This window comes from Aulonocara sp. 'chitande type north' Nkhata Bay, linkage group LG3 (genome assembly GCF_057382095.1).
Source record: "Aulonocara sp. 'chitande type north' Nkhata Bay isolate Kocher_YH1m ecotype deep benthic linkage group LG3, A_spYH_male_GT1.1, whole genome shotgun sequence".
NCBI classification, from domain to species: domain Eukaryota; kingdom Metazoa; phylum Chordata; class Actinopteri; order Cichliformes; family Cichlidae; genus Aulonocara; species Aulonocara sp. 'chitande type north' Nkhata Bay.
Genome location: NC_141346.1, coordinates 62,577,725 through 62,604,354, shown reverse-complemented (window position 1 = coordinate 62,604,354; position 26,630 = coordinate 62,577,725). Strand labels below are relative to the sequence as shown.

Sequence of the window (26,630 nt, the reverse complement as noted above, 5' to 3'; positions counted from 1 at the left end):
TGCAGCGAGTCAATCCAGTCCAAGAGCATAAAGAACTCTTTTCCTAAAAAACAAAAAACAAAACAAAATAAAACAAATGAATGAGCTCACGTTGCTGAGGGTGGAGAATCTGATTATTTGCGCAGGAGTCTCCACTATCAGCAATATCTGGTGTGAATGTGTGTGACTGGACTGTGACTGGACACTGAGATAAAGACTGGACCAAGAGTAGGATGAATAAATGCTGACAAACAATTCACCACGCTGGCAAGAGAAAGGGGATGCTTTGCTTTGCTTTGCTTTGCTTTTGCCATGAGCAGGAGGAGCGCAAGACTTAATTCTGGGGCTGCTGATTTTGGGTTTCTGATGTTTGCTTTGAGAAAATTCTGTTTTATTGACTGGGTGTAGATTATGGTAGTACATTATATAGTGGGGAAAATACCAAATGCTAAAGGGGAGAAAATGCTGGATGTTACTCATGTTACTATTAACAAAAGCAGGCCACTGTAGAAGTCAATTAAATTTGATAGAGGAAAATAATTACAAAGACTTGTCCAAGTGACCAAGGTTTTTTCCCTTTAAAACAGTAAATTATTAAAAGAGCTGGTACTGGAGGGAGACAGGAGCAAAGTAGCTAAGATAAGACAAGACAAGACAAGACAAGACAAGACAAGACAAGACTTTATTAATCCCTCGGGTGGGTTCCTCTGGGAAATTCGGTTTCCAAAAGCACAGCACCGACAGAAGTTACAGTTACAGAATGTTATATATATATATACACACACACACACACACACACATATAAATAAAATATACGAAGGGGAATGGAATAAATAGGAATAAAAATAAAAATACAAGTGAATTGCACATTTCAAGTATTGAGGTCTATTGCACCATTGACTATTTACAAAAGTATTGCACAAAGGTATTGCACAGTGAGGTGAAGAGGCACTACAGCTTAGTTGTTCCCCCCTCCTTTGTCCTCCTGTCTCCCTGTCTCACGTTGCTGAGGGTGGAGAGTCTGATTATTTGCACAGGAGTCTCCACTATCAGCAATATCTGGTGTGAATGTGTGTGACTGGACTGTGACTGGACTGACTGTCACGGCTGGCGGAGTGAGCCGTGTGGAGTGGAGGAAAAGGAGGACCCAAAATGCAGCAAACTGATGATACGAGTGACGTTTATTTACAGGGTGGTCGTGGCAAAAACAGGCAATGAAGCATGAGTAATTACAAACGGAAACCTAAACTGGGAGAAACTAAGTGACAAACCTGAGACAATACAAAAGGGGTGCGGGGCAGAGAGATGCAGAGACACACGGAAGAATGCAGATGAACGCAGACTTACACGGCGTAACACAGGGTAACAGACTGACACGGCGTAACACAGACGAACCGGCAACAGGCAGGAGAACACACAGGGCTTAAATACACACACCAGTAATCAGGGGATGAGAGACAGGAGGGCAACACAGCTGGGAGGAATCTGAGCTGACGGGACAGGGGAAACGTAAACTGAGCACACTCACATACGACACAGGCCTTCACAATAAAACAGGAAACTCAGACACCTGGAACCAGACAAGACATTGAACTAAACAGACAGATTCACAAACAGATGGGGTGACACCATAGACAGACAGATACAGACTGAATATAACAGATAGAACTTAAACAACCATCATCAAGAAAATGATAACGAACTAAAAGCGCTGGGACCCAGGACCATGACACTGACGATGTGGACTAAAGGTTGGACTGACTGGACACTGAGATAAAGACTGGACCAAGAGTAGGATGAATAAATGCTGTCAAACAATTCACCACGCTGGCAAGAGAAAGGGGATGCTTTGCTTTGCTTTGCTTTGCTTTGCTTTGCTTTTGCCATGAGCAGGAGGAGCGGAAGACTTAATTCTGGGGCTGCTGATTTTGGGTTGCTGATGTTTGCTTTGAAAAATTCTGTTTTATTGACTGGATGTAGATTATGGTAGTACATTATATAGTGGGGGAAATACCAAATGCTAAAGGGGAGAAAATGTTGGATGTTACTCATGTTACTATTAACAAAAGCAGGCCACTGTAGAAGTCAATTAAATTTGATAGACGGAAATAATTACAAAGACTTGTCCAAGTGACCAAGGTATTTTCCCTTTTAAACAGTAAATTTTTAAAAGAGCTGCTACTGGAGGGAGACAGGAGCAAAGTAACAAAAGCATATATATTTTGGGTAAGTCTGATAAAGTAAAATAAAATGTACCATTACATTAAGAGGAGCAGGAAACAAACGGGAGACCAGTCCTGACGGTGGATTACACTAGGACTGAGGACCTGATTGAGCGTGTCACCGGCTTCAGTGACAGTAACCTCTGGCTGGACTGGGTGGCTCAAAGTGCTAAAGAACAACATGTATCTGATTGTGTTGCCTGTGCTTCAGCTAGACCACGTTTGTTCACAGAGCCCGCACCACTGTATCCAGAAGACAAGTGGGGCTATGACTGCATGTTGCGGTTGACTGGAGAAGCGGTGAGCACTGGCAACTGGACTATCTTGTCCAGCTCATTTCCCCTAATTCACAAGCAAACACAAGTAGGACCATTCATGCCCAAAGGAAACAACTACACATGCTTTAAATTCTCAATGGATACGATAAAGTACAAGTTGGGAGAGATTGACCCAAGTTGGTGCTCTGTCACAGTCACGGGGAGAACCACAAACAAAGTAAGCCAAACGAACACTTTAATTGGACCATGGGCAAGAAGTGGGCTCTATTATTATTGTGGACGTAACACCCTTTTGGTTCGTGCCCATATGGGAAGTGAAGGGACGTGCGCAATGGTGCGACTCGGAGCTCCACTCATGCTAATCGGGAACAAAGTAAAAGCCATACCACAACGCAACACACACACATTGGCGGCCAGACGTAAGAGACACATTTTGGCAAAGAGAGGGACACAGGGGATACATGCTTATGACCCTAGAATGAACTCGCCTACCTGGATTGACTCAATAGGAGTGCCCAGGGGAGTTCCAGATGAATATAAAGTAGTGGACCAACTAGCTTCAGGATTTGAAAGTATGTTCATATGGATAACTCCAAATAAGAATGTTGATCGCATAAACTACGTCCATTATAATGTGCTGAGACTCTCTAACCTGACCAGAGATGCCATGGAGGGGTTCACAGAACAGTTGGGTCCGACCTCGCTGATGGGAGTGCAAAATCGAATGGCCCTAGACATGTTGTTGGCGTGAAAGAAAGGGGGCGTGTGGTGCCATGTTTGGAGCAGTGTGTTGTACCTTTATCCCCAACAACACTGCTCCAGATGGCTCAGTAACCCGAGCTCTGGAGGGGCTGAAAACTCTGTCTAAAACCATGCATGAGCACTCGGGAATTGACAATCCGCTGGACAGCTGGATGACCTCAGTGTTTGGGAAATGGAAGGGGTTTTTCATGTCTGCAATGTTTTCTACTGCCACTTTTTAGCGATACTGGTCACCTGCGGTTGTTGTCTCATTCCTTGTCCCACAGGACTGCTGGAAAAGGTAATAACGAGGGCAGTGGACCCTGGAACAGTCGTTCCAGTGGCCATGATGCCATTGATGGACTTAGAAGCGGCCGAATGGGCCGAGGAGTGACACAACACGAAGTGTGGTGACCTTTCTTTTTGAAAGGTCAAGAGAGGGAATGTGGGAATAAAGAAAATACTTTACTGCTACAATATAGCCTTCATCATTAACACTGCATTAAAATGTTTATTAAAGCTACTGGCATTAGACTAAAACTTTTATTAAAGGTGCAGCTATAATCATTGTATACACACATTGCATATTGTGCTCATGACAGAGTTGATGCTCAGTCTATTCAAGGTCTTAAGCTTCGTTGGGCGCAATGTCCCGATGATCTATTGTGTAAGTGACTTGGAGCAGCAGAAGATTAAACCGCATACACGCTTACAAACACAAATGATTTAAACATAGGCCAGGCCGAGGGCCTGGAATTCATTCAGCTTCTAACTGCATTTGAGCTGCCTGGTAACAAGTGACAGAAGAAGAGTCAAGAAATTGTAAGTCCTCAGGAATCATCTGGAAGGTGAAACAAACTGCCATGTATGGAAGAATGTGACAGAAAGAGGAACGTCTCTGTCTGTTTTTATGCTGATATGGTGATGGTGTATATCTGACCCTGGGTGTGTTTAATAAAATTAAAAGTGTTGCTCACACACATAAAGAACATTGAGATCAAGTAAATTAAGATTAAGTAAAGATTAAGTAAAGTTAATATAAAGGATAGAAGGATTTTTAGAATAGGATCCTTTACAGGAGAAGATTTCAGGACCACAGCGACCACATTGGTGGCGAGAATCCTGGAAGCCCCAGACCGAACGGAACCAACCAGAGAAAGGGGAACCAAAAGAAGCACAGAGAACCATAGTTCCAGAAAATGTGTTGTTTAGGAAATTAAAAGCTCGTTAGACACAGGTTAAATGTGAGCATAAAAGTAATGAAGAGTAATGAGAGGGACTTTAGGAATAGTTGTAGGATTTCTATGTTATGTAAATTGCCCAAACGCAGTATTCAGGACGGATATGCTCAACCTGTTAAAGCAGGTGAAGAAACCAGGACTAAGTTTTAAAGATGAAACTCTATAGAGGATGTTTCCAAAGATTGACAAAATAATCTAGGGCCTTTTACCAGAAAAGCTAATTGTATGTGTTTGGAGTTTACAGTGAGCACTGAGGGAAGTCAGAAGTGGGTTTAAACTGGGATTCTGGGTAAAAAAAGGGGGTGTAGGAAGTAGATTTAGGACATTTCACAGGTGCTGTCTTAGAGCTTGATTTATTTGTTGTGGATAGAAGTAATTATGACGGAATAATAAGGAAACATTGAAAACATACAACCCGTTGAGGGGACAGATAGGGTTGGGCAATTGAAAGGTTTCATTTTGTTTAGCATAATCTCTTTTGTTATATTTTAGCCTTTTAACATGCAGGTAAACTTAATGGGATGAATTAGGAATTATGTTGTGTTTCTTAGGAAACACGAAAAGGGGGAGAACTGCCATGTAATTAATATATCCTTAGTGCTTATTTTCTGATTATATAGTTTTATGTACTTTAATAATGAAGGTTTGTAAAGCAAGGCCACTTTTGACTCACAAACTAAGTGCTCAGCCAGACTGAAAAAGAGGAAGTTAGTGTAGAAATATACAAGCATATTAATAAATACAGGAAGCCAGAAAGAAAAGAGGAACTTGTACCATATAAGGAGTTGTTGAAACTGTGTGATGTGTAAAGTACCAAAATAAAACCTATGTGAGACACATTTTTAGATTCTAATGTTAGAGATCATGCAACTGGCGAGACCTCTTCCCTCTGACCCCTCCCCAAACCCTCAAACCCTCCTACCCACCTCGACATACAAACTCTGTGTGGCTTCACGTGTTCTGTTGATGTTTACATGATCGAAATAACTTGAACACAAACACAAACAAACAAAAAGGAAGACCGCACCGGAAGGAAACAACTACAAGTCCCAGCATCCTCTGTGTTTAGGGAGCAGCAGTGAAAGTGAAAGTATTGAGCCTCCGTTCAGAGCAGCAGGAGGAGGAAGGTGGAGCTGAGGCAGGTGAGTGTTCACATGAATATGTTTCTTCTTATGACATAAAATAATTCCATGCTGTTCGTGTCTGTGGGTGAAATGTGAGGCCGGTCGGCTCCTCTGAGCGCTGGTTTCCTGTAAGTAGAGAGGAAGTGAGTTTAGCTGAGCCTCCGTTTAGTGTGAGAGAGCAGGAGGAGAGTGAGAGCTGTGCTGGGGCAGGGTGAGTGTTAACACCGCTCTGACATTACTGTGTCTCTGTGGCGGGAACAACAGGCTCCGTCAGTGGAGGCAAAAATAATCAGACTTTGGTTTTTCAAAGGAAACAACTTTAAGTTCCCGCACGCTCATTGGATAACGATGTGTCAATCTCGAGCTATTAGCCAATGAGCGTGCGGATTCACAGAAAGCCCCGCCTTTATCACGGGACTTTAAAAACTACAATGGCGACAGAAACTCCGTGAGTGGAGTTCAGGGTGACGTTATGAAACTGTGACGTTTGAGCCACTTCCTGTTCTCAGTCCCAGCGTCCTGATCACCGAGGTTTCTGTTGCTCTGATATCTGATATTGATTATATTGGTAAACAGGCTGTAGCATAAACATCAGGTCTGTTCTGAAAACTGGCTTTATTTTTTCAAAGTAAGGGAATATCTGTGGTGTGATACCGCGGGCTCATGGGCTAAGGACTTGGATTGACAAGTCAAGCGCAGATGATTGTGTTGTTTCTTATAAAGGCTTGTGTGTGTGCGCCTTCCTGTGTGTGTCCTTGTGTCAGTGGAACTGAATCAGTGTGTTAGAGAAAGTGCTCCTCTGCTGTGCCGTCATCGTGTGGATGCTTCTTTTAAAGTTGGAACTCGTGTTTTTATGATCTGCTTCATTTCATTGAACCTTTATTTCTAACCATGAAGTCCCTTTGAGGTTACAGCCTCCTGGTTAGGTTTAGGCTGTTATTGTGCTTCAGGCTGAAATATGAGGAGTAAGGAGTGGGGCTGGTTAGCCCTCATGACCCTCACCATAACACATACGTCACAGGACACTGTTTACCACAGAAACTCCATGAAATGATCAATGAGAACTTTAGAAACCCGTCAGTGTGATGCTTCCAGTACAACAGCACCTCTGAGTGTGTGTGTTTGCCTCTCAGACTAACTCCACCCTGACATCAAGAAGATGGAGGAAAAGGATGGAGCAGGATCTGCAGCATCCAGCTGTGTGTCTGTGAGGAGTGACTGGTCCAAAGGAGAACCTCCATCGTTCAGGAATGAACCTGCAGCAACAATGTAAGAGAGCTGCTGACTCATTTATTCAGTGTAAATAATGATTTTTGATGCAATGGGAGAAGAAAAATGACAAAAACAGTTTTAAAAATAAGGATTAAAATATTAAAAACTAAATTTTTGAGTTTCCTGATATAGTACAAAAATATATGAACATAACTGTATATAGGACAGATATTTCACGGTTCTTTTCGGCAGCACCAAAAAACAAAAAGACTATTTTAAGCTGTCTGAGGTAGTGAGTCAACATGTCACACTGGGTCAAAGGTCAGGGAGTAAAAGTGTGTTTTAAAGGAGGTTTGAAAGCAGCGAGTGAAGGAGCCTGTCGAGGTAAATCGTTCCATAACTGATCAAATTGAGTTGGTGATGTAGGCTGATCCTGTTTCTGTGTCATTGATTTTGTTCAATCAGGTTCTGTGAGAGAAACATAAAGAACTGTTTTCCTGTTAAATTAACTCCATCTATGATAATGTTACAGACTATCAGGACAACCATAACGTTTGTTGCCTCGCTGTTTTATTAGCCATAGCAGCTAACAGCTACCTTAATTCTAGCTTAGCAGACTGCTAATGTGGCTATGGGCTAAAGGTCCTTTGGGAGGCTCCCTTATTTCCACAGGGGTTGCAGCAGTAGATGGATCCACACATGTTTGATGCTTCCTGATGCAACCCTTCTAGTTATCTGGGTTTGGGTTTGCTTTTTTACATTTAAAAAGATTTAATTTGCTTTGGCAGTTGAAAGTTTACACAGCGCTGTGGTCATCTGTGTGAAATCAAGCATCTGGTTCACAGAGAGGATAACCCTCACATGGGCTGTACAACATTATATAGGGAGACAAAAACAGAGATTATCGTAGCCATCGCTCTCTCGCATGGACGTGGCAGTCTTGCTGTCTGCTGCGAATCCTCCCCGTACCTCCGTGACCTCGTCTGGTATCTGCTCCCTCCTCTGTAAGAGACAGTAAAGGAAAACACGTCTCTGCCTAGTCTTGAAAATCTAATCTTATCATCCATTGTTCTTCTAGGGCCTCTTCTTCTTGTGGCCTCAGCTAACTGCTAATATTTAAATGGCTAACATTAACATGTGTGCCAGCCAGGTTCACATTTATGATGAACTATGATTAATTAAGTGATGTTGAAACTGGAGCTTTACTGACCTCTGAAATTCCTCCTAAAGTGTTATTCAGTGTTGTGACAGTCAGCTGCTTCAGCTGCTGCTGGGATGGGCTGTGGCAAAGAGAACAGAGAAAATCAAAATCAGAGTTTTTCTCTGAATTAAAAGCAAGGAAACAACAATATATTCTACATGGTGAAACTGATGGTTTCTGGTGTTTGGGTCTGTTTTTCTGTATTTATGCAGATAAAGTGTAAACTCAGATGAATTATACCATCAAATGTTAAAGGAAAATATCAGGATGAGTGTCTGTGAGCTGAGAAGGACGTGAAGCGAGCAGTTTTTCCCAGAGCTGAAGCTGCTCTGTGTGCAGAGATGAGCTCAGATTCCTGCTGTGATTGATCAACAGTCACAGAAATGTAGACTTGTACTTATTACTGCAGTATGGTCACAGCAGATACTGATAAACATGTATTATGAGGATGGATGATCAAGTTTCTCACTCTCTCCTTTAAATCTCAGTTTTTTTCTTCTTCACAGTTTATCTGTTAATTTATTAATGAATAACACTGAAAGAGTTTCTGTTATATTTCCCCTTGAACATCAGCTTATTAGGGCGGCATTAGGAAATAGCCCCCCTCCAAAGAATGAATAAATGAATGATGATAATAATAAAATGATTAAAAAGCAGAGCTCAGAGTGGTAGAATGGTCAAACATGGATCCACGGGTGGTTCAACTGCATTTGGTGACGTGACCAAAGCAAATCTTTCAAATAATCCCACCATCAACGGGATGTTGTCTCCTTTACTACGGTTACTTTACTTGGTCACCGTGTGAATTTCTTTGAAATGAACCAAATTCTTTTATTTGTTGGTTGTTGCATATTTAACCTCTACAGTCAGGAAAGGAGGAGATGAGGCCTCAACAATGTTGGGTTGTAGCTGTGCTTCAGGTTAGAGTGAGTGTCCATGGAATAAATGTAAGTCAGTGAACTGGAAACATGACTGTGTTCAAACTTTGTTTTCCTTTTTATAATGAGTCTAATCAAAGGTGGACAGAAGTATCTCCACTGTGACTTTTCTGTGTCACCATCAGAGCTTCTGCACAGTGTGGAGAAAGATCCAGAAGCAGAGCTGGACTGCAGACAGCCAGTCAGAGCAGCTGTGTACAAAGTAAGACTGAACATCTGTCTGCTGATGGACTCATTTCTGAAAACTGGACTTCTTGTGTTGTTCAGACATTGAAGAGTTTTCTTTCTCTTTAGTCTCGTTGTTTTTCTTTCTTTCAGCAGATGTTGGTCTGCAGGAGGTTTTAGATGAACATAAGATCAGTCTGAGGAGGAGATGTGAACGTGTGACTGAAGGAAGTGATGAAACAGGAAGTAGAACCCTCCTCAACACCATCTACACTGAGCTCTACATCACAGAGGGAAAGAGTGAAGAGGTTCATACCCAACATGAGGTGAGGCAGCTGGAGACAGCTTCCAAGATGGACGCCCTCCATGACGCTCCAATCAGGTGCCAGGACATCTTTAAAGCCTTACCTGACCAACAGAGACCCATCAGAGTGGTTCTGACCAACGGCGTGGCTGGTGTTGGAAAAACCTTCTCAGTGCAGAAGTTCACTCTGGACTGGGCAGAGGGCTTGGAGAACCAACATGTCAGTGTGGTGGTTCTGCTTTCATTCAGGGAGCTGAACCTGATCAGAGATGAGCAGTACAGTCTTCTGGAGCTGCTCCATGTTTTCCATCCAACATTACAGAAGGTCACAGCAGAGAAGCTGGCTGTCTCTCAGCTTTTGTTCATCTTTGACGGCCTGGATGAAAGCAGACTTTCATTGGATTTCACCAACAGGAAGCTGCTGTCTGATGTCACACAGAAGTCATCAGTCAGCCAGCTGCTGACAAACCTCATCCAGGGGAATCTGCTTCCCTCGGCTCTCGTCTGGATAACTTCCCGACCCGCAGCAGCCAATCAGATCCCTCCTACATGTGTTGACAGGCTAACAGAAGTACGAGGCTTCACTGACGCCCAGAAGGAGGAGTACTTCAGGAGGAGATTCAGTGATGAAGAGCTGTCCAGCAGAATCATCTCCCACATGAAGACATCCAGGAGCCTCCACATCATGTGTAGTATCCCAGTCTTCTGCTGGATCACTGCTACAGTTCTGGAGCACATGTTGACTACAGAGCAGAGAGGAGAGCTGCCCAAGACCCTGACTGACATGTACTCACACTTCCTGCTGGTTCAGACAAAGAGGAAGAAGAACAAGTACCATGAGGGACGTGAGACAAGTCCACAGGAGCTGACGGAGGCTGACAGGGAAGTTCTTCTGAAGCTGGGGAGGCTGGCGTTTGAACATCTGGAGAAAGGAAACATCATGTTCTACCAAGAAGACCTGGAGCAGTGTGGTCTGGATGTGACAGAGGCCTCGGTGTACTCAGGAGTTTGTACAGAGATCTTCAAAAGAGAGTGTGTGATCTTCCAGAAACCAGTCTACTGCTTTGTTCATCAGAGCATTCAGGAGTTTCTGGCTGCAGTCTACATGTTCCACTGTCACACCAACAGGAAGACAGAGGTGCTGAAGAACTTTTTGCGAAAAAAATACTACGAGTCCTCTCTGGATGATTTCCTGAACAGAGGCATGTATAAATCCCTCCAGAGTAAAAATGGCCACCTGGACCTGTTTGTTCGCTTCCTTCATGGCCTCTGTCTGGAGTCCAACCAGAGACTCTTAGTAGGTCTGCTGGGTCAGACAGAGAACGGTCCAGGAACCATCCAGAGAGTCATCAACAACCTGAAGAAGATGAACAGTGATAAAATCTTTCCTGACAAAAGCATCAACATCTTCCACTGTCTGATGGAGATGAACCACCTCTCATTATTTCAGGAGATCCAAGAGTTCCTGAAGTCAGAGAACAGATCAGAGAAGGAACTCTCTGAGATCCAGTGCTCAGCTCTGGCCTTCATGCTGCAGATGTCAGAGGAGGTTCTGGATGAGTTGGACCTGCTGAAGTACAAAACATCAGTGCAGGGACGACTGAGACTGATTCCAGCTGTGAGGAACTGCAGAAAGGCTGGGTGAGTCCAGATGTGATCATTAACATCATTGATCAGTGTAGGTTAGTAGTTTAATGTTGAAAATAAAATCAGATTGTAACCACAAAGTGTTTGTGTCCGTACGCTGCAACCTTCCACACCATTCCTTTATTGTACAGACTCAGCAGCAGCTCCATGGATCCCAAATCCAAGAGTGGAGAACAGATTTGAAGTGTGTCACATCCATGCAGTCACAGCTGTTTCCAGCATGTTTCCACTGATATTAATCCTGTTCAATGACACGTTTCATATCAGTGAATATGTTCTTTACGACGTCCACTGACATGTTTAAGTGTCCTGCTGGAAATCACTCAAATCATCCATGAAATCCATGAAAAATCCTTTTAGTGTTTCTAACTTCAGCCTCTGTCCTCTCTCTCTCTCCATCCTCCTCACTGCTTCTTTCACTGATAATCACACAAACATCGTATTCAGCTACAAAATAACACAATAATATCATCTGATGATCATTATTATAAGAGCAGGATCCATATTTGATATCAGAGTAACACACTGCTTGGTTATGTGCAGTCATCATCAGTGACTGTGGGTCAAACAGAAGCTCTCTGATTGGTTGCTGACCTTGGTCACCTGTCCACTCTCACCTGTTTGTGTTTGCTCTCTCTTTGCTGTCTCCATCCTCTCTCTCCTTTCTCTCCCTCTCTGTCTTTGTACGTCACTCAGGTCCAATGGAAACAGTGACATTTACAAACCAATCAAAGACAAACTGATCCATGTCAGGTTATAACAATATTCAAAGTGAATACAGGCTGCTGCTGGACACAGACAGGTAACATCATTTTGACTTGCTGTCACCTGGATCTGGACTCATAAACACTGAAGCCCTGAACAGGAATACAAATCATTTTCTGCCAACTAGCGACACAGCAGCAGATAATGGCTCAGAAAGCTCAAATGAGCCAATCATTTCTGTGTTTAGTTCCCCTGAAATCAGATCTGATATCAGCAGCTCTGAGTTCATTCATCATTATTGTCCAGTGATGAGATTTCTGCTCCGTTTGGTAACAGTCAGCAGGTTTTTCCTGCGTGTGGACGTGAACAGTCGTACCTGACAGCAGGTAGCAAACAGAGATCATCTTTCCAGCTGGAACTCTTCACTGAGCTGAACTCATTCAAAATGTTCTGGAGTCAAAACAGGAAACAGTCCAAATGTGTGTCTTCACTCTGACTCTGGATCAGATCTCAGTGACAGACTGTGGACATTATGGAAGCCTAAATGTGACACCATCTTCCTCCTTCATCTGCAGATTAAAGCCAAACAAAGATTCTCATTAAAAGTCTGCAGGTCTGAGAGAGACTCAATCGTTGTGTCATGTCAAACACAGTAAGAGGAGCTGAAGCACAGATGTGAAGAGCAGATTCATCAGATTATGACCTCACTCTGTTTTGTCTTCATATACATTCAGTCTGTGTTTATAATGCAGATTTTCTGCTTTTATAATAATACATTTTATATTTTCTATCATCACAGACTGACTCGGTGTGGACTCTCAGAGTCTCACTGTGAAGTTGTGGCCTCAGCTCTGAAGTCCAATCCCTCCCATCTCACAGAGCTGGACATGAGTTGGAACAAGCTGCAGGATTCAGGTGTGAAGCTTCTGTGTGCTGGACTGGAGAGTCCAAACTGTCGACTGGAGACTCTGAGGTGAGTTCACTGACTGCGGCTGTTGTTGTTTTTCTATATTTCAGGTCTTTGATGTTTGAAACTTTCTTTAGTTCCTAAATGTTCAGGATGTGTCTGAAGACAAATGTGAAGAAGTTTGAGTGCTTTCAGAAATGTTGTCTTTCCAAACGACTGAACAGCAGTTTTTCCTTTTGGCTCCAAACAGAAGTGACAGACTTGAGCAGGGTTCATTTAAAGGCTGACAGAAGTGGAGTGGTGACGGGGAGATGTTTGACAGGACAGTGTTTCAGTCTCCACAGGTTCATGTTGTGCTCCATCAGTCAGTGAAGATGAAGTCAGTGCTGATGAGGCTGTAGAGTGTGTGAGGGATGTGAATGAGGATGATGAAGATCTGATGATAGCAGATAAAAACAGGCTGCAGAGACGTTGAGCCATACAGGGCACACAGTGTGTGTACAGAACAGCTGAAATCATTATGGAGGCCTCACTGGGATATGGAAGCATCACAGTACAGCTTCAGTGAAGCATTAAAGTCTCTGATATGAGATGAGAAATGAAGCAGCCAGAGCTTTTTCATGAGTGGAAATCCACTGTGACTGTGAGCTGCTGCTACAGCCTCCAGATTAGCCAGCAGCTCATCCTGCTCAACATTTTCTCACCAACTTTAATGGAAGTGTGATGTTTTCAGCTGGAGTGATGGTCAGGGTGGCCTTCCTCTCCTCTTCTTCTCCTCTTCCTCTTTCATTTGTAAAGCCACTTCTGCTGCTTTCATTCATTTGGAAGTCCTGTAGCTGAGTTTGGGAGAGACTAACAGCCTCGGCAGCAGAGGGGAGAAAGGCTGTAACACCACCACTTTACTCTGTTCTACCTGTCACATCATTTTATCAGGAAACAAATATGCTCATGTTTTTACTATGTTTGTCTTGAAGATGTAAGAAGATCACATGGTGCTTTTTATTATTGTGTTGGTTTGTTTCCTGTCTCTTGGATGGAGCCCAGCTGTGCGTGGCCCCTGGGCCTGTGGTCAGAGTGTGTGCTGGATAATCCGGCCCAGGATGAGGCCAAACTGACATGGGATGAAATGTCTGTCACATAATTGAGCTTAGTGTAGTTTCATTTCTGCACAATTTAAAAACAACCAGAACTTTGTTCTGTCTTTTCTATGTTATACTGTAGACTTTCTTTGATACTGTGTCCAAAAGGAGCAGCTTTTACTTTGAAGGGGAGCCGTCTCTGTTTCCTCTTCAGGTTGGATGATGGAAGCAAATGAGTGTGTGATGTTCTTTCAGTGTTGCACTTTGTAGACGCTCCCTGAGCACTGGTCTCACAGCCAGCTGCACATAGAGACCAGTGTTGTTAGTCCAGGTCAGAAGATGACTTGTTGGAATGAAAATGAGCTTGTAGTTTGTCTGCTTTAATAATGTGACTGGAAAAAGGTGTTGGACTTCAAATATGTCCATTTCTTTCACACTTCACCTTTAAAAGTGAAGCCTTGTGGTTCCTGGAAGGAAAAACACGACTTTTTCAAGTCTTTGTCCTGTTTTTATGAGAAATGTACAACTTTAATGTGAAACATTCAGAGTTTTTTCTCTTGTTGTGTTTGTTTGAAGCTGCTTCCTGTTGGCTTCAGCTGTTTGGAGTTTCCATTTTCTAAACTTCTACATTCTGAACCTTCTTCAGCTCTGAACAGATGATGAAACACTGAATGATTTCAAGCTCACACTTTGTCTAATAAACTTACATCTTTCATTCTTTATACAGATTGATGAGCTGTGGTTTGTCAGAGATCAGCTGTGATTATCTGGCAGCAGCACTGAAGTCCAACCCCTCCCATCTGAGAGAGCTGGACCTGTACGACAACATGCTGCAGGATTCAGGAGTGAAGCATCTGTGTGGTTTCCTGGAGAGTCCAGGATGTGGACTTGAAACTCTGAGGTCAGTCAGCATGTTTTAGTTGTGCTGAGATGAATATGATGTGAAAGTTGTGCTGACACTAAACTGCAGACATCAGGCTGATATTATACTGATCCACACTGAGGATCTTCATGGTAAAGTCTGTTTTCTTCTTCTCTGGTTTAGTCCATTGACTGCAGCAGAACAATGTTCACATTTCAAACCTTCAAAGAAGAAGAAAAATCCTCCACTGGATAATTCACTGTGAAACTCTCAAACTCTTCATTCCACCTTAAAGTCTGTCTGACACTGAAATCCAAAGCAAAATGTGCGTTTGCTTTACAGACAGCAGTCCAACACAAACATACACACATCATCCAAAACACAGTCCAACATCCAAATCTCCTCCACTGCCAGCATGAATGATGGGAAAGAGAAGGAGGAACACTCTGACATTCACGGTTAGAATGAGTTTCATGAAGCAGACTGTGAAGATCAAAGCTGCATTAGAAAGCTTACATGAATGAATGAGTGGACAGAAGTGGACAGAGATCATCTGAAGCACTTCAAAGGCTTTAAATCAGCACATTTCTCTTTATTCTTTATCAACTCTGTTAGTTTCTCTCAGTTTTCTGTGGAATGAAGCTAACAGCAGGCTAATAAGATGCTGACCAATAGGTTTCTATTAAAGGTTGTAATTTGTATATGAAAAAGTGCTTTGGCTCAGCAGGGATCAGCTTACAGGTAGAATACAGCTGCTGGATGGGATTAGCATGTCATAGCTATCTACCAAACTGCTAACTGGGGAATTTCAGGCCATCTATTGATCATTTTTGCTACCTGTTTATTCAGCTTAAAGGGCTGGAGCCTGTGCCCTAGCTGTCATAGGGCAAGAGGCGTGGTCCACCTGCACAGGTGAGCAGTCCATCACAGGGCCAAGAGAGAGAGGCAGAGAAGCACTCTCTCACATCCACACCTACAGCCAATGTAGAAGCACCAATGAACCTAAGCAGCATTTCATTGGACTGTGGGAGAACATCCAACCTCCACAGAAAGGCCAACAAGCTTCAACCTACAACCTTCTTGCTTTCAGGCACTAGTGCTAACCACTTTTCCCCATTTCAGCCCAAATCCTGCATCTTCCTGTTTCTGACTCCAGGCCAGCTCCACTAACACTTTCTCATCAGACACTGCCACCTAGTGGAGGAAGTCTTAGTTCCATTTGAAGCTTCAGATTACAGTTAGTTCCATTACAAAGAGGTGAAGGTGGTGGGGCCACAGCACCATCATCACTGAGTGCTAGGGATGGGTATCGTTTAGGTTTTATCCGATACCGGTGCCAACCCGGTAGACTTGTAGTCAAGCCCGCCTAATCCAAGACTAAGACAAGACCAAGACCAGAGGGTATCGAGACCAAGACAAGACCAAGACCAAGACCAAGTTGAGACGAGACCAAGACCGAGACCGAGTCGAGACGAGACCAAGACTGAGACCGAGACAAAAAAAGTCTTTAAACTGCAGCCAGATGCTATTCTATATACATATGCAGGACACCTTAAACTAGTTTTTTAATTAAGCAGCAAGGCAGAACAAAGTCGGGCCTGTATCAAGACACAGGGACTAAACCCCAATTCAACCAGACCCAGAACTGATCCGGAATTAAAAAAGGACTACAACAGTAACCAAGACAGAACCAGAATCAGAACTAGATGATAGTAGCACTAAAAATCATCATAGACCTGCACTACACTTATTTTTTAATTCTACCAAAGTACAATATTTAGATTGAGAAAAGTTTATATAATTATGTAGCCTTGTTGTGCAAACAAGCCTGCATAACTTAATAAATATGGAATGAAAGATGGCGCCGGTGAGGTCGGCTGCCGTCATGACTGCTCCGACCACTTTTTCTTTGTCTTTGTTTTTTAAGTTAGTTTTCAGCGTTTCTAAATCGGCAAAATCATCACCATTGGGTACATTAGGTATGACAGTGACACTCTTGTTTCTATTGGTATACAATGTACTCACAATTCGAAGTTTTTAACTCCGGATCCGAGCTGGCCGAGTGAGATCTTGAGGGAGAACAAAGGGAAGCGGCGGCGGCCTAGAGGCAAGCGAGCCGGCATCAGGAACAGGCTGAGAGCTCGTGCACACCGCACACCTCTGCCTAGCATCCTGCTCGCCAACGTCCAGTCACTGGAGAACAAGCTTGACGACCTCAGGGCCAGGGTAAAGTTCCAGAGAGACATTCGGGACTGCAATCTCCTCTGCTTCACCGAGACATGGCTGAACCCAGCGGTGCCGGACCACGCCATCCAGCCGGCCGAGTTCTTCTCGGTTCACCGCATGGACAGGACACGGGACTCGGGGAAGTCAAGGGGAGGCGGCGTGTGTTTAATGGTGAACAACAACTGGTGCAACAATGCGAACGTTGTTCCTCTCACACGCTCCTGCACACCAAATCTGGAACTACTGTCCATCATGTGTCGTCCTTTTTATCTACCTCGGGAATTTACATCGGTCATTGTAAGTGCCGTTTATATTCCACCACAAGCGGACACGGTCACCGCCTTATGCGAGCTGCATGAGGCACTCACACAGCACCAGACACAACACCGGGACGCTGCGCTTATTGTGACGGGGGACTTTAATAGCGCCAACCTCAAACGCGCAGCGCCGAACTTTTATCAACACATCACCTGCCCCACCAGAGGTGAAAGGACTTAGACCACTGCTACACTACGGTCAAGGACTGCTACAAGGCACAATCCCGCCCTCCTTTTGGCAAATCTGATCACGCCGCCATCTTCCTCATCCCAAAATACAAACAAAGGCTGAAACAGGAAGTTCCGGTTCAGAGGAAGGTCGCGCGCTGGACGGATCAATCGGTGGCCGCGTTACAGGACGCACTCGATGACGCAGACTGGGGCATGTTCAGAAACAGCTCCGATGATGATGTCAACGTGTTTACGGAAGCGGTTGTGGGATTCATCGGGAAACTAGTGGATGATACCGTGGAGACAAAGACTATCACAACGTTTCCCAACCAGAAGCCGTGGGTGGATAAAACCATCCGCGACGCTCTGAGATCCCGCACCGCTGCCTACAACACGGGACTCACGACGGGGGACATGGACCCGTACAAAGCCGCGTCATATAACGTGCGGAGGGCGGTGAAAGAGGCGAAGCAGCGCTACGGGAGGAAACTAGAGTCACAACTCCAACAGAGTGACTCTAGGAGCCTGTGGCGGGGACTAAGGACAATAACGGACTATAAAGCACCAACGACCGGTATGACGAACGCAGCCGTGACTCTGGCAGACGAGCTGAACACTTTCTATGCTCGCTTCGAGGCTGCAGCTAAGGACTCCAACGATGCTAGTGCTAGCGGCGCTAACGGCTGCAGACAGGAAGGTACTGCCAGCACCGGAAACATGCTCGTCATCTCCGAGCATGAAGTAAGGAGAGCCTTCAAAAGAGTGAACACCAGGAAAGCAGCAGGACCAGACGGCATCCCAGGTGGTATCCTAAGAGACTGCGCATACCAGCTAGCTCCTGTGTTCACTGAGATATTCAACATCTCTTTATCTCAGTCGGTGATCTCCACATGCTTCAAAGAGTCCATCATTGTTCCTGTCCCGAAGAAACCCCACCCTGCTTCTCTCAATGACTATCGCCCTGTAGCCCTCACCTCAGTAGTGATGAAGTGCTTTGAATGCCTGGTCAGAGACTTCATCATTTCTTCACTACCAGACACACTGGACCCACTACAGTTCGCTTACCGTCCAAATCGTTCCACAGACGATGCCATCTCTCATCTCCTCCACACATCACTCACTCACTTGGACATTAGAAGGGGGAATTATGTTAAAATGCTCTTCATAGACTACAGCTCTGCATTTAACACCATAATTCCCTCCACACTCACCACCAAGCTGGAGCATCTGGGACTCAGCTCATCTATGTGTCAGTGGATCTCCAACTTCCTAACTGGCAGACCACAGGCAGTAAGGATGGGCGGACATGTCTCAGCCTCCACCACTCTCAGCACTGGAGCCCCCCAGGGGTGTGTTCTGAGCCCCCTGCTGTACTCTTTGTACACATATGACTGTGTGGCCACTACCAGCTCCACCACCATCATCAAGTTTGCTGACGACACCGTTGTGGTGGGCCTGATCTCTGATAACAACGAGACGGCCTACCTGAAGGAGATTAGGAATCTGGAGAACTGGTGCCAGAGGAACAACCTCCTTCTAAACGTCAGTAAGACAAAGGAGCTGATAGTGGACTTCAGCACTAAGCAGGAGAGGAACTACCAGACCCCCGTCATCAACGAGTGCCCAGTGGAGAGAGTGGACAGCTTCAAATACCTCGGAGTTCACATCACGCAGGACCTGTCATGGTCCTGTCACATCAACACCATGGTGAAAAAGGCCCGTCAGCGTCTCTACCACCTCAGACGCTTGAGAGACTTCCAACTGCCCTCCAAGGTGCTCAGGAACTTTTACTCGTGCACCATAGAGAGCATCCTGACGGGAAACATCTTAACCTGGTTCGGGAACAGCACCATGCAGGACAGACGAGCTCTACAGAGGGTTGTGCGGTCAGCTGAGCGCACCATCCGCTCCGAGCTCCCTGACCTGCACTCAATCTACAGCAGGCGGTGCTGGACCAAGGCCAGGAAGATCGTGAAGGACCTCAGCCATCCCAACAACGGACTGTTCTCTCTGTTGAGGTCAGGAAAGCGATTCCGCTCCCTGAAGACCAACACAGAGAGACTGAGGAGGAGCTTCTTCCCGCAGGCGATACGGTCTCTCAATCACACCACCACACAGTACTGACCCACACATACAGCTCTTACACACACTGGACATTGTGGACATTGTTTTCACTTCATCACTTAAATCACGCTGCTGTTATTGTGTATATGCTGCTGTTATTGTGTATATATTTATTTATATTTCTCATACATTCTTATATAGTTCTATATTGTGTATTTTGTTGTACAGTTATTTTATTTTCAACTTTAATTTATATATTTTATCTTATTCTCCCAGTTAAATTTACCCTTCATTCTAATTTGTGTTGTACAGTTATTTCATTTTTAACCTTAATTTATATTTTATTCCTTCCTAGTTAAATTTACCCTTTTTAATTTTTCATATTTATTTCCTATCTTATTCATAGCCTTTTCCTTTTTTGTTTTCTTTAGGTCACAAGCAGTTGTCCAAGCATTTCACTACATATCGTACTGTGTATGACTGTGTACGTGACAAATAAAATTTGAATTTGAATTTGAAATATAGAATTTGAAAAGTAACAAATGGTATCTAAAAAGAAACACTAGGTACTAGGTACTTGTTCTGATGAGTTTTGGCAAACAACCATTTGACTAACATGTGTGTCTCACCTGCTCTTGTTCCATCTCTGTTCTGTCGTCATTCTCTCTCTCTCTCTCTCTGTTCCTCTCTCTCCCTCTTTGTGCTGACAATCAAGCCAAACACCAACATCATCAAATATACAGTTGAAACCAGATATTTATGTACTCTTCAGATAAAAACACAAACACTTTTTTAATTGTTACATCAAATCAGACTAAATGTTTATTTTTTTAGATTGATAAATATAAAAAACATATTTGTTAACTTTAAGAGTAAAGAGAGAAACTATCTGTATTTCTTAATTGCAAATGGCACCAAATTGTATTCAAAATTGAGCCACACTTATGGAGCTCCACAATTCTTTTCCAGGTGTTTTGGTTGACATCTCTTGATTTTCCCATTTCAAAGAAACAGGCTCTGTGTTTTGCCTTATATGCATCCACAGGTGTGCCACCAGTTTACTCACATGGACTCTAATAACCTATCAGAAGCTTCTTCAGCTCAGAATGGAATCGTCTGGAGTTTTCTTATTAATTAACAATAAACTTAGTGTATATGTACTCCTAAATTTGATGAAGAGTGATTAAAATAGACAGCTCCCTCTTTTTATTCTGACATTTAACTAATTCAAAAGATATTTCAACATTTATTTATCAAAAACAAAAGTTTACTCTAAATTGATGTTTAACAGTAAAAAAAAAGTTTATGTTTTCTCCATAAAGTGTATGTAAATATCTGGTTTCAACTGTGAATATACTGCTGTGTATTGAAATTCCTCTTGTTTTGCATAGATATACTGAACAACATCCAAAGCATAATATATAAAATAACATCTACCTGAATTTTTTCTTTGAAAGAAGCTCCTTATGTCCATTGTTGTGTTCATCAGTACACAACTGAAACCGATTTAGAGAGTTTGTTTAGCCATGGAGGGTAACAACTGAAAATATGAAATGTAAGCTAAGACTCTCTAAAAAAATCAGCATTGCTGTTCGGCTTTTTATTTATCCATTTGTTGATTCACTCGAAGAGCAAGTAACGCAATCAAGTGATCAGTTTGATATCAATCTTTTGTGATACGCCGTCATATTTACATTATTATGATTTGCTTTGGTACCTGGTCAAACTTAAGCTCTCCTCTGTCTGCAGCAAACTCGCAGGCAGCAGCTTCTCCCCCCTCGCTCACATGGGTGCTGTGCTCAGTCGCCCAGTGCCTGAGCTCGGATCATACCAAAATTAGGGGGAATTTACGACGGTGCGCTCTGTGCTTCGTGTGTTGTTTTTGTTTTATACAGTTGTCAGTCAGGCATCTAACTAACAAATTACACTCCAAAAGACCCCATGCTTCTGAAAAAATGACCCGGGCTTAAGCCCAGTAAGCCACCCCCCCGCTCCGCTGATGGTTGACTCCAAATCTCCCGAACACTATGTCGATTTGAGAACGCAAGACCGAAACAGCGAGACCAAGACCGAGACCAAGACAAAAGTCCGTCGAGACCAAGACCGAGACCAAGACAAAAGTCCGTCGAGACCAAGACGAGACCAAGACCACGTAAAAGTGGTCTCGAGACCAAGACCGGTCTCGAGACATCCAACTCTACAACCCGGTACTTTTGAAACGGTGCCGGTGCTTAAAGAATGGAAAAAACACAAACTTTGTCCAAAAACCTCTCATGTTTAACTGTTTTCCACTTTTTCTTTGGTCATTTTAGCCTTTTTGGCCAGGGTGAAGGGAGTATCTGCCATCAAACAAGAAGACCGCCGCATGTAACTACGACGCTGTTTGCTAGTTCACCTTACATGCATTATTTAATAACGTGGTTAGCCTACTCAACGTAAATTACACATAAACAACATTAAGCTACTCACGCAGAGAAGAACGGCTGCTGCTGCCATCATCATCCGTCATCATTTCTGCTCCACTGGCAGGGCTAGGGGCCAGGACTCTCCTCTTTGGGTTCTTGGGGGATGTTGCTAACTCCGAGTCTGATAACAGGCACCACACCTGCAGTAGATGCGCTCGGTCTTGCAGCAAGCTATCAAATACGGTGCATTTCTCGGCTTTTAAAAAAACCCTATGCGTCACCAGGTGTTTCATCAGATTTGAGGTGTTACCTCCTTTGCACAGTATTACCTTAAAGCACTTGATGCAGGCTGCTGAGTTTGCATCTTTTGCTGTGAAGTACAGCCCGAATTTGACTGCTTTGTCTTTGGCATTTTTAATCTGTAGCTCTGCTCTTAAAGAACGTACGTACCTGGGCCCTACTATAAAAATACTTCCTGTTTTCAAAGTAATCCCCATTTTTCCCAGAAAGAAATGTAAGTAGAAATCAATGATCTAAGTGAGAACATGAACCTTTAAAAAGTCCCAGTGGGTGCAGTCAAAGCAGTCCCTCAGTCCCAGTATAGAGTCTTTGGTCCAGACTGGAAGAACTGTGTGCCCAGTTTGAGCTCTCTTCAGTCCTGTGACCTGACAGACCCAGAGGGGCCATCACATCACATTTAGAAGCTCCCCTAATGGAGCCACAACACATGTCCAACACTTAGTCTGTCTTGTTGGACCAACTGGAAGAAATGATTCAAGGACTTAGTCACAGAACAGAGATTCAAATCTCCAAAATCCAACTGGCTGCATCAGGACATATAGTCTGAAACTCTGCACAGTTTCCTGTTTGAAGCTGCTTCCTGTTGGCTTCAGCTGTTTGGAGTTTCCATTTTCTAAACTTCTACATTCTGAACCTTCTTCAGCTCTGAACAGATGATGAAACACTGAATGATTTCAAGCTCACACTTTGTCTAATAAACTTACATCTTTCATTCTTTATACAGATTAAGTTTCTGTGGTTTGTCAAAGATCAGCTGTGATTATCTGGCAGCAGCGCTGAAGTCCAACCCCTCCCATCTGAGAGAGCTGGACCTGAGAGGAAACAACCTGAAGTATCCAGATGTGAAGCAGCTGTCTGATCTTAAGAAGAGTCCAGACTACAGACTGGAGACTCTGAGGTCAGTAGAGTGATGGAGTGAGTGGGTGGTGCTGTCAGCAGTATTGTACTAAACACAGTCAGTATGAAACAAAGATCCAGTGTTTCCTGTAAAGCTGCAGCTTCTCAGTGAAGCTGTGAGAGGAGAATGGTGACAGGCTTCAGGATTGGACACAAACACTTCCTGTTTCTGACCTTTATGGTCACCATGGTAACGGCTGACACGCTCTGATCAAACACTGTCAACAGCCAATCAGCTCTCTGAACAAAGCAGCACGCAGACCAATGACTGCATTCATTTCCAAGTTTAAAGCAGTGAAGAACACAGTCTGTAGGTGAGGAAGAATTTAGTGAGAGCAGATGTTTGGATGGAATTCCTCCAGTTAACAGCTGGAACCGTCCATCTGGATTGTTGGGCTTGTTGTTGGGGTTCCTACAGAGCTCAGAGTGGACACACCAAGGTTCTTCTAATGAATGAAAGTCCAAACTCAAACTAGGAGGGAAAAACATTTTCATCAACTTCAATAAAAATCCAAAGATTAGAAAAAGTGAAGCAACAATGAGTCCTAGTACAGTCCCAGCACTGAAGTCCCTGCTGCTCTTTATACTGGATGTGCTGCATCACTGACTGACAGCTGATGAAGAGTCTCTGGAAACACTCGTTTATCTCCTCTGCTCTTCCTTCTTCTCTCTGCAGGTGGAGGATATGATGGTAAACAGGACGGTGTGTGTGCTGAGAGAGGAGGAGCTGTGTCCTGATGATCCAGAGAGGTTGAAGCAGCAGCAGCTTGTGTGTAGAGATGCTCTGACTGGGCCATGTTACTGGGAGGTGGAGAGGAGAGCTTCTTCCCCCCCCCCCCTTCCTCTTCACCCTCTACACCACAGACTTCAGCCACTGCACAGAGACCTGCCATCTTCAGAAGTTTTCTGATGACTCTGCGGTGGTTGGATGCATCAGCAGGGATGATGAGACAGAGTACCGGGCTGTGGTCGACTCCTTTGTCACGTGGTGTGAGCAGAATCATCTGCAGCTCAACGTGGCAAAGACCAAGGAACTGATCGTGGACTTCAGGAAGACCAGGAAACACTTGACCCCTGTTTCAATCCAGGGGGTCAGTGTTGACATTGTGGATGACTATAAATACCTTGGAGTACACATTGACAATAAACTGGACTGGGCTAAAAACACCACAGCACTTTACAGGAAGGGCCAGAGTCGTCTCTATTTTTTGAGGCGACTGAGGTCCTTCAACATCTGCCAGAAAATGCTGAGGATTTTCTATGAGTCTGTTGTGGCCAGTGCGATCCTCTATGCTGTTGCATGCTGGGGGAGCAGGCTGAGGGTCGCAGATGCCAACAGACTCGATAAACTGATCCGTAAGGCCAGCAATGTTGTGGGGATGGAGCTGGACTCCCTCAAGGTGGTGTCGGAGAGGCGGATGCTGTCCAAGATAAAGACAATGTTGGATAACACCTCCCACCCACTCCATGACATGCTGGTCAGTCACAGGAGCTCGTTCAGTGAGAGACTGAGATTACCGAAAAGCACCACTGAACGACACAGGAAATCATTCCTGCCTGTGGCCATCTCCCTGTACAACGCATCCACTTAACACACTGTTTGCTGCTACAGCTACACATGTTTCTTTTCCAACTATTTATTTATGAGTGACTTATGTATGTATGTATATATATGTATATATTGTACTATTCTTAGTTAGTGTATTGTCTGTCTTGTCTTAATGTTGGTTTAAAATGGAGCACTGTAACAAAAAATAATTTCCCCCAGGGATCAATAAAGTATTCTGATTCTGATTCTGATTCTGATTCTGATTCATCCAGCAGTGACTGACAGAGGAATGAGAAGAAGTGCAGATGACTGTCAGTGCTGCAGAGTGAACTGCTCTGAGAACAGCTCCACTGTCAGACACAATGTAGAGTCCAGCATCATCCCTGTGTGTCCCTCTGGATCTGACAGAGGATCATCAGTGTATCTGGACTGCTCTGCTGCTGCTCTGTCCTTCTACAGTCTCTGCACAGTCTCTGTCTGACTCTGGCTTCAGACCCTCCTGGATCAAACTCACCTGGAAAGACTTTCAAACATCACTCAATAGATTTGAATACGGAATATATTTGATATATACTGTAGATGTACTGTAGAGTTGCAGTTTGTCACTTGTAAATACAGTCTGTGAGCAGCTATGAGCTGAAAGATCTTTCTAGAAACAGGAAATGTTTTCACTCTTCTGTTGCTTTTTCATATATTTCCACAACATTAATATTGATCCCACCTGTCTCACCTGTTTCATGCTTTTATACATAATAACAGGACACGTGTGATCTGAGCGCTGCTGTGGTTGCTGTGCTGCACGTCTTCATTTAGATAACAGAGACATCTAGTGGTTCAGAGGGAGAACTGCAGGAGGTGGAGCTGTGTTTTAGCATGGAAAACTTTTTATCTTTTAGGCGCAGATACAAATATGACAAGTATCAGTGTGAGATACAAAAGGTCACATCAGTCAGCAGAGGGAACAGTGATCACACAGCAATGTAAGAATAGAAACATAACAGTGAATCTGGACATGTATACAGAGGGAAGCAAACAAACAGGATGTAACACTACATTAAAGCCACAAATGGGAAGAAAACAAAGCCAAAGGAAAATATATTTGATCTCAGGAATCCAAATCAGATGCTTTAGAGCAGGGGTCGGCAACCCTGGGCACACGTGTCACAGCTGCCACGTGAAGGGTTAACTGATGGCACGACCATAGCTGGGCTGGCTATCCGGCATACCGATGCAGCAGCAGCAGCTTGTGTGTAGAGACGCTCTGACTGGGCCATGTTACTGGGAGGTGGAGAGAAGAGCTTCATCCAGCAGTGACTGACAGAGGAATGAGAAGAAGTGCAGATGACTGTCAGTGCTGCAGAGTGAACTGCTCTGAGAACAGCTCCACTGTCAAACACAATGTAGAGTCCAGCATCATCCCTGTGTGTCCCTCTGGATCTGACAGAGGATCATCAGTGTATCTGGACTGCTCTGCTGCTGCTCTGTCCTTCTACAGTCTCTGCACAGTCTCTGTCTGACTCTGGCTTCAGACCCTCCTGGATCAAACTCACCTGGAAAGACTTTCAAACATCACTCAATAGATTTGAATACAGAATATATTTGATATACAGTGGGGCAAAAAAGTATTTAGTCAGCCACCGATTGTGCAAGTTCCCCCACCTAAAATGATGACACAGGTCAGTAATTTGCACCAGAGGTACACTTCAACTGTGAGAGACAGAATGTGTAATATTAATTACTATTTTGTAATATTAATTAATATTTAATATTAATTAGTCATTGTCAATTGTTGATTTGTCCTGTTCTCATTGTGTTACGAATTATGATGGCTGTTTGGTAGCCGTCTGCATACAATGTATACTCTCTCTCTCTCTTCGTGTGTGTGTGTGTTTCTCTGGTGAATTTCGACAACAGTTTTATGTTAACGCACAATCCTTAATATGTTTTATGTGTGTGTGTGTGTGTGTGGGGGGGGGGGGGGGGGGGGGGTAGAGAGAGTGTTCGCCCGGGGCACCAAACAGGCTAGGACCGCCACTGACCGTCACGTTAATCTAGCTAAGTGTAAACAGCAGTAAATACTAAATATTGAATGTTGT

The 26,630-nt window shown here is 43.9% G+C and overlaps 1 protein-coding gene across 1 annotated transcript; it reads left to right on the top strand.

Annotated features, from left to right (window-relative positions):
* The first annotated feature begins 5,553 nt into the window (after nucleotides 1–5,553).
* LOC147336501 (protein NLRC3-like) lies at nucleotides 5,554–14,663 on the top strand. The gene is made up of 6 exons (XM_086285449.1): nucleotides 5,554–5,603; nucleotides 6,719–6,854; nucleotides 9,062–9,138; nucleotides 9,255–11,046; nucleotides 12,557–12,730; nucleotides 14,471–14,663. The coding sequence occupies exons 2-6, from the start codon at nucleotides 6,745–6,747 to the stop codon at nucleotides 14,661–14,663; spliced, it is 2,346 nt and encodes a 781-aa protein (XP_086141575.1). The 5' UTR covers nucleotides 5,554–5,603; nucleotides 6,719–6,744.
* Nucleotides 14,664–26,630: the final 11,967 nt, after the last annotated feature.

Coding starts and splice junctions, on each gene's coding strand:
- LOC147336501 (XM_086285449.1), top strand. CDS start 6,745: ATGGAGGAAAAGGATGGAGCAGGATCTGCAGCATCCAGCTGTGTGTCT. Junction 9,139..9,254: donor TCAGAGCAGCTGTGTACAAA/GTAAGACTGAAC, acceptor TCTTTCTTTCAG/CAGATGTTGGTCTGCAGGAG. Junction 12,731..14,470: donor TGTCGACTGGAGACTCTGAG/GTGAGTTCACTG, acceptor TTCTTTATACAG/ATTGATGAGCTGTGGTTTGT.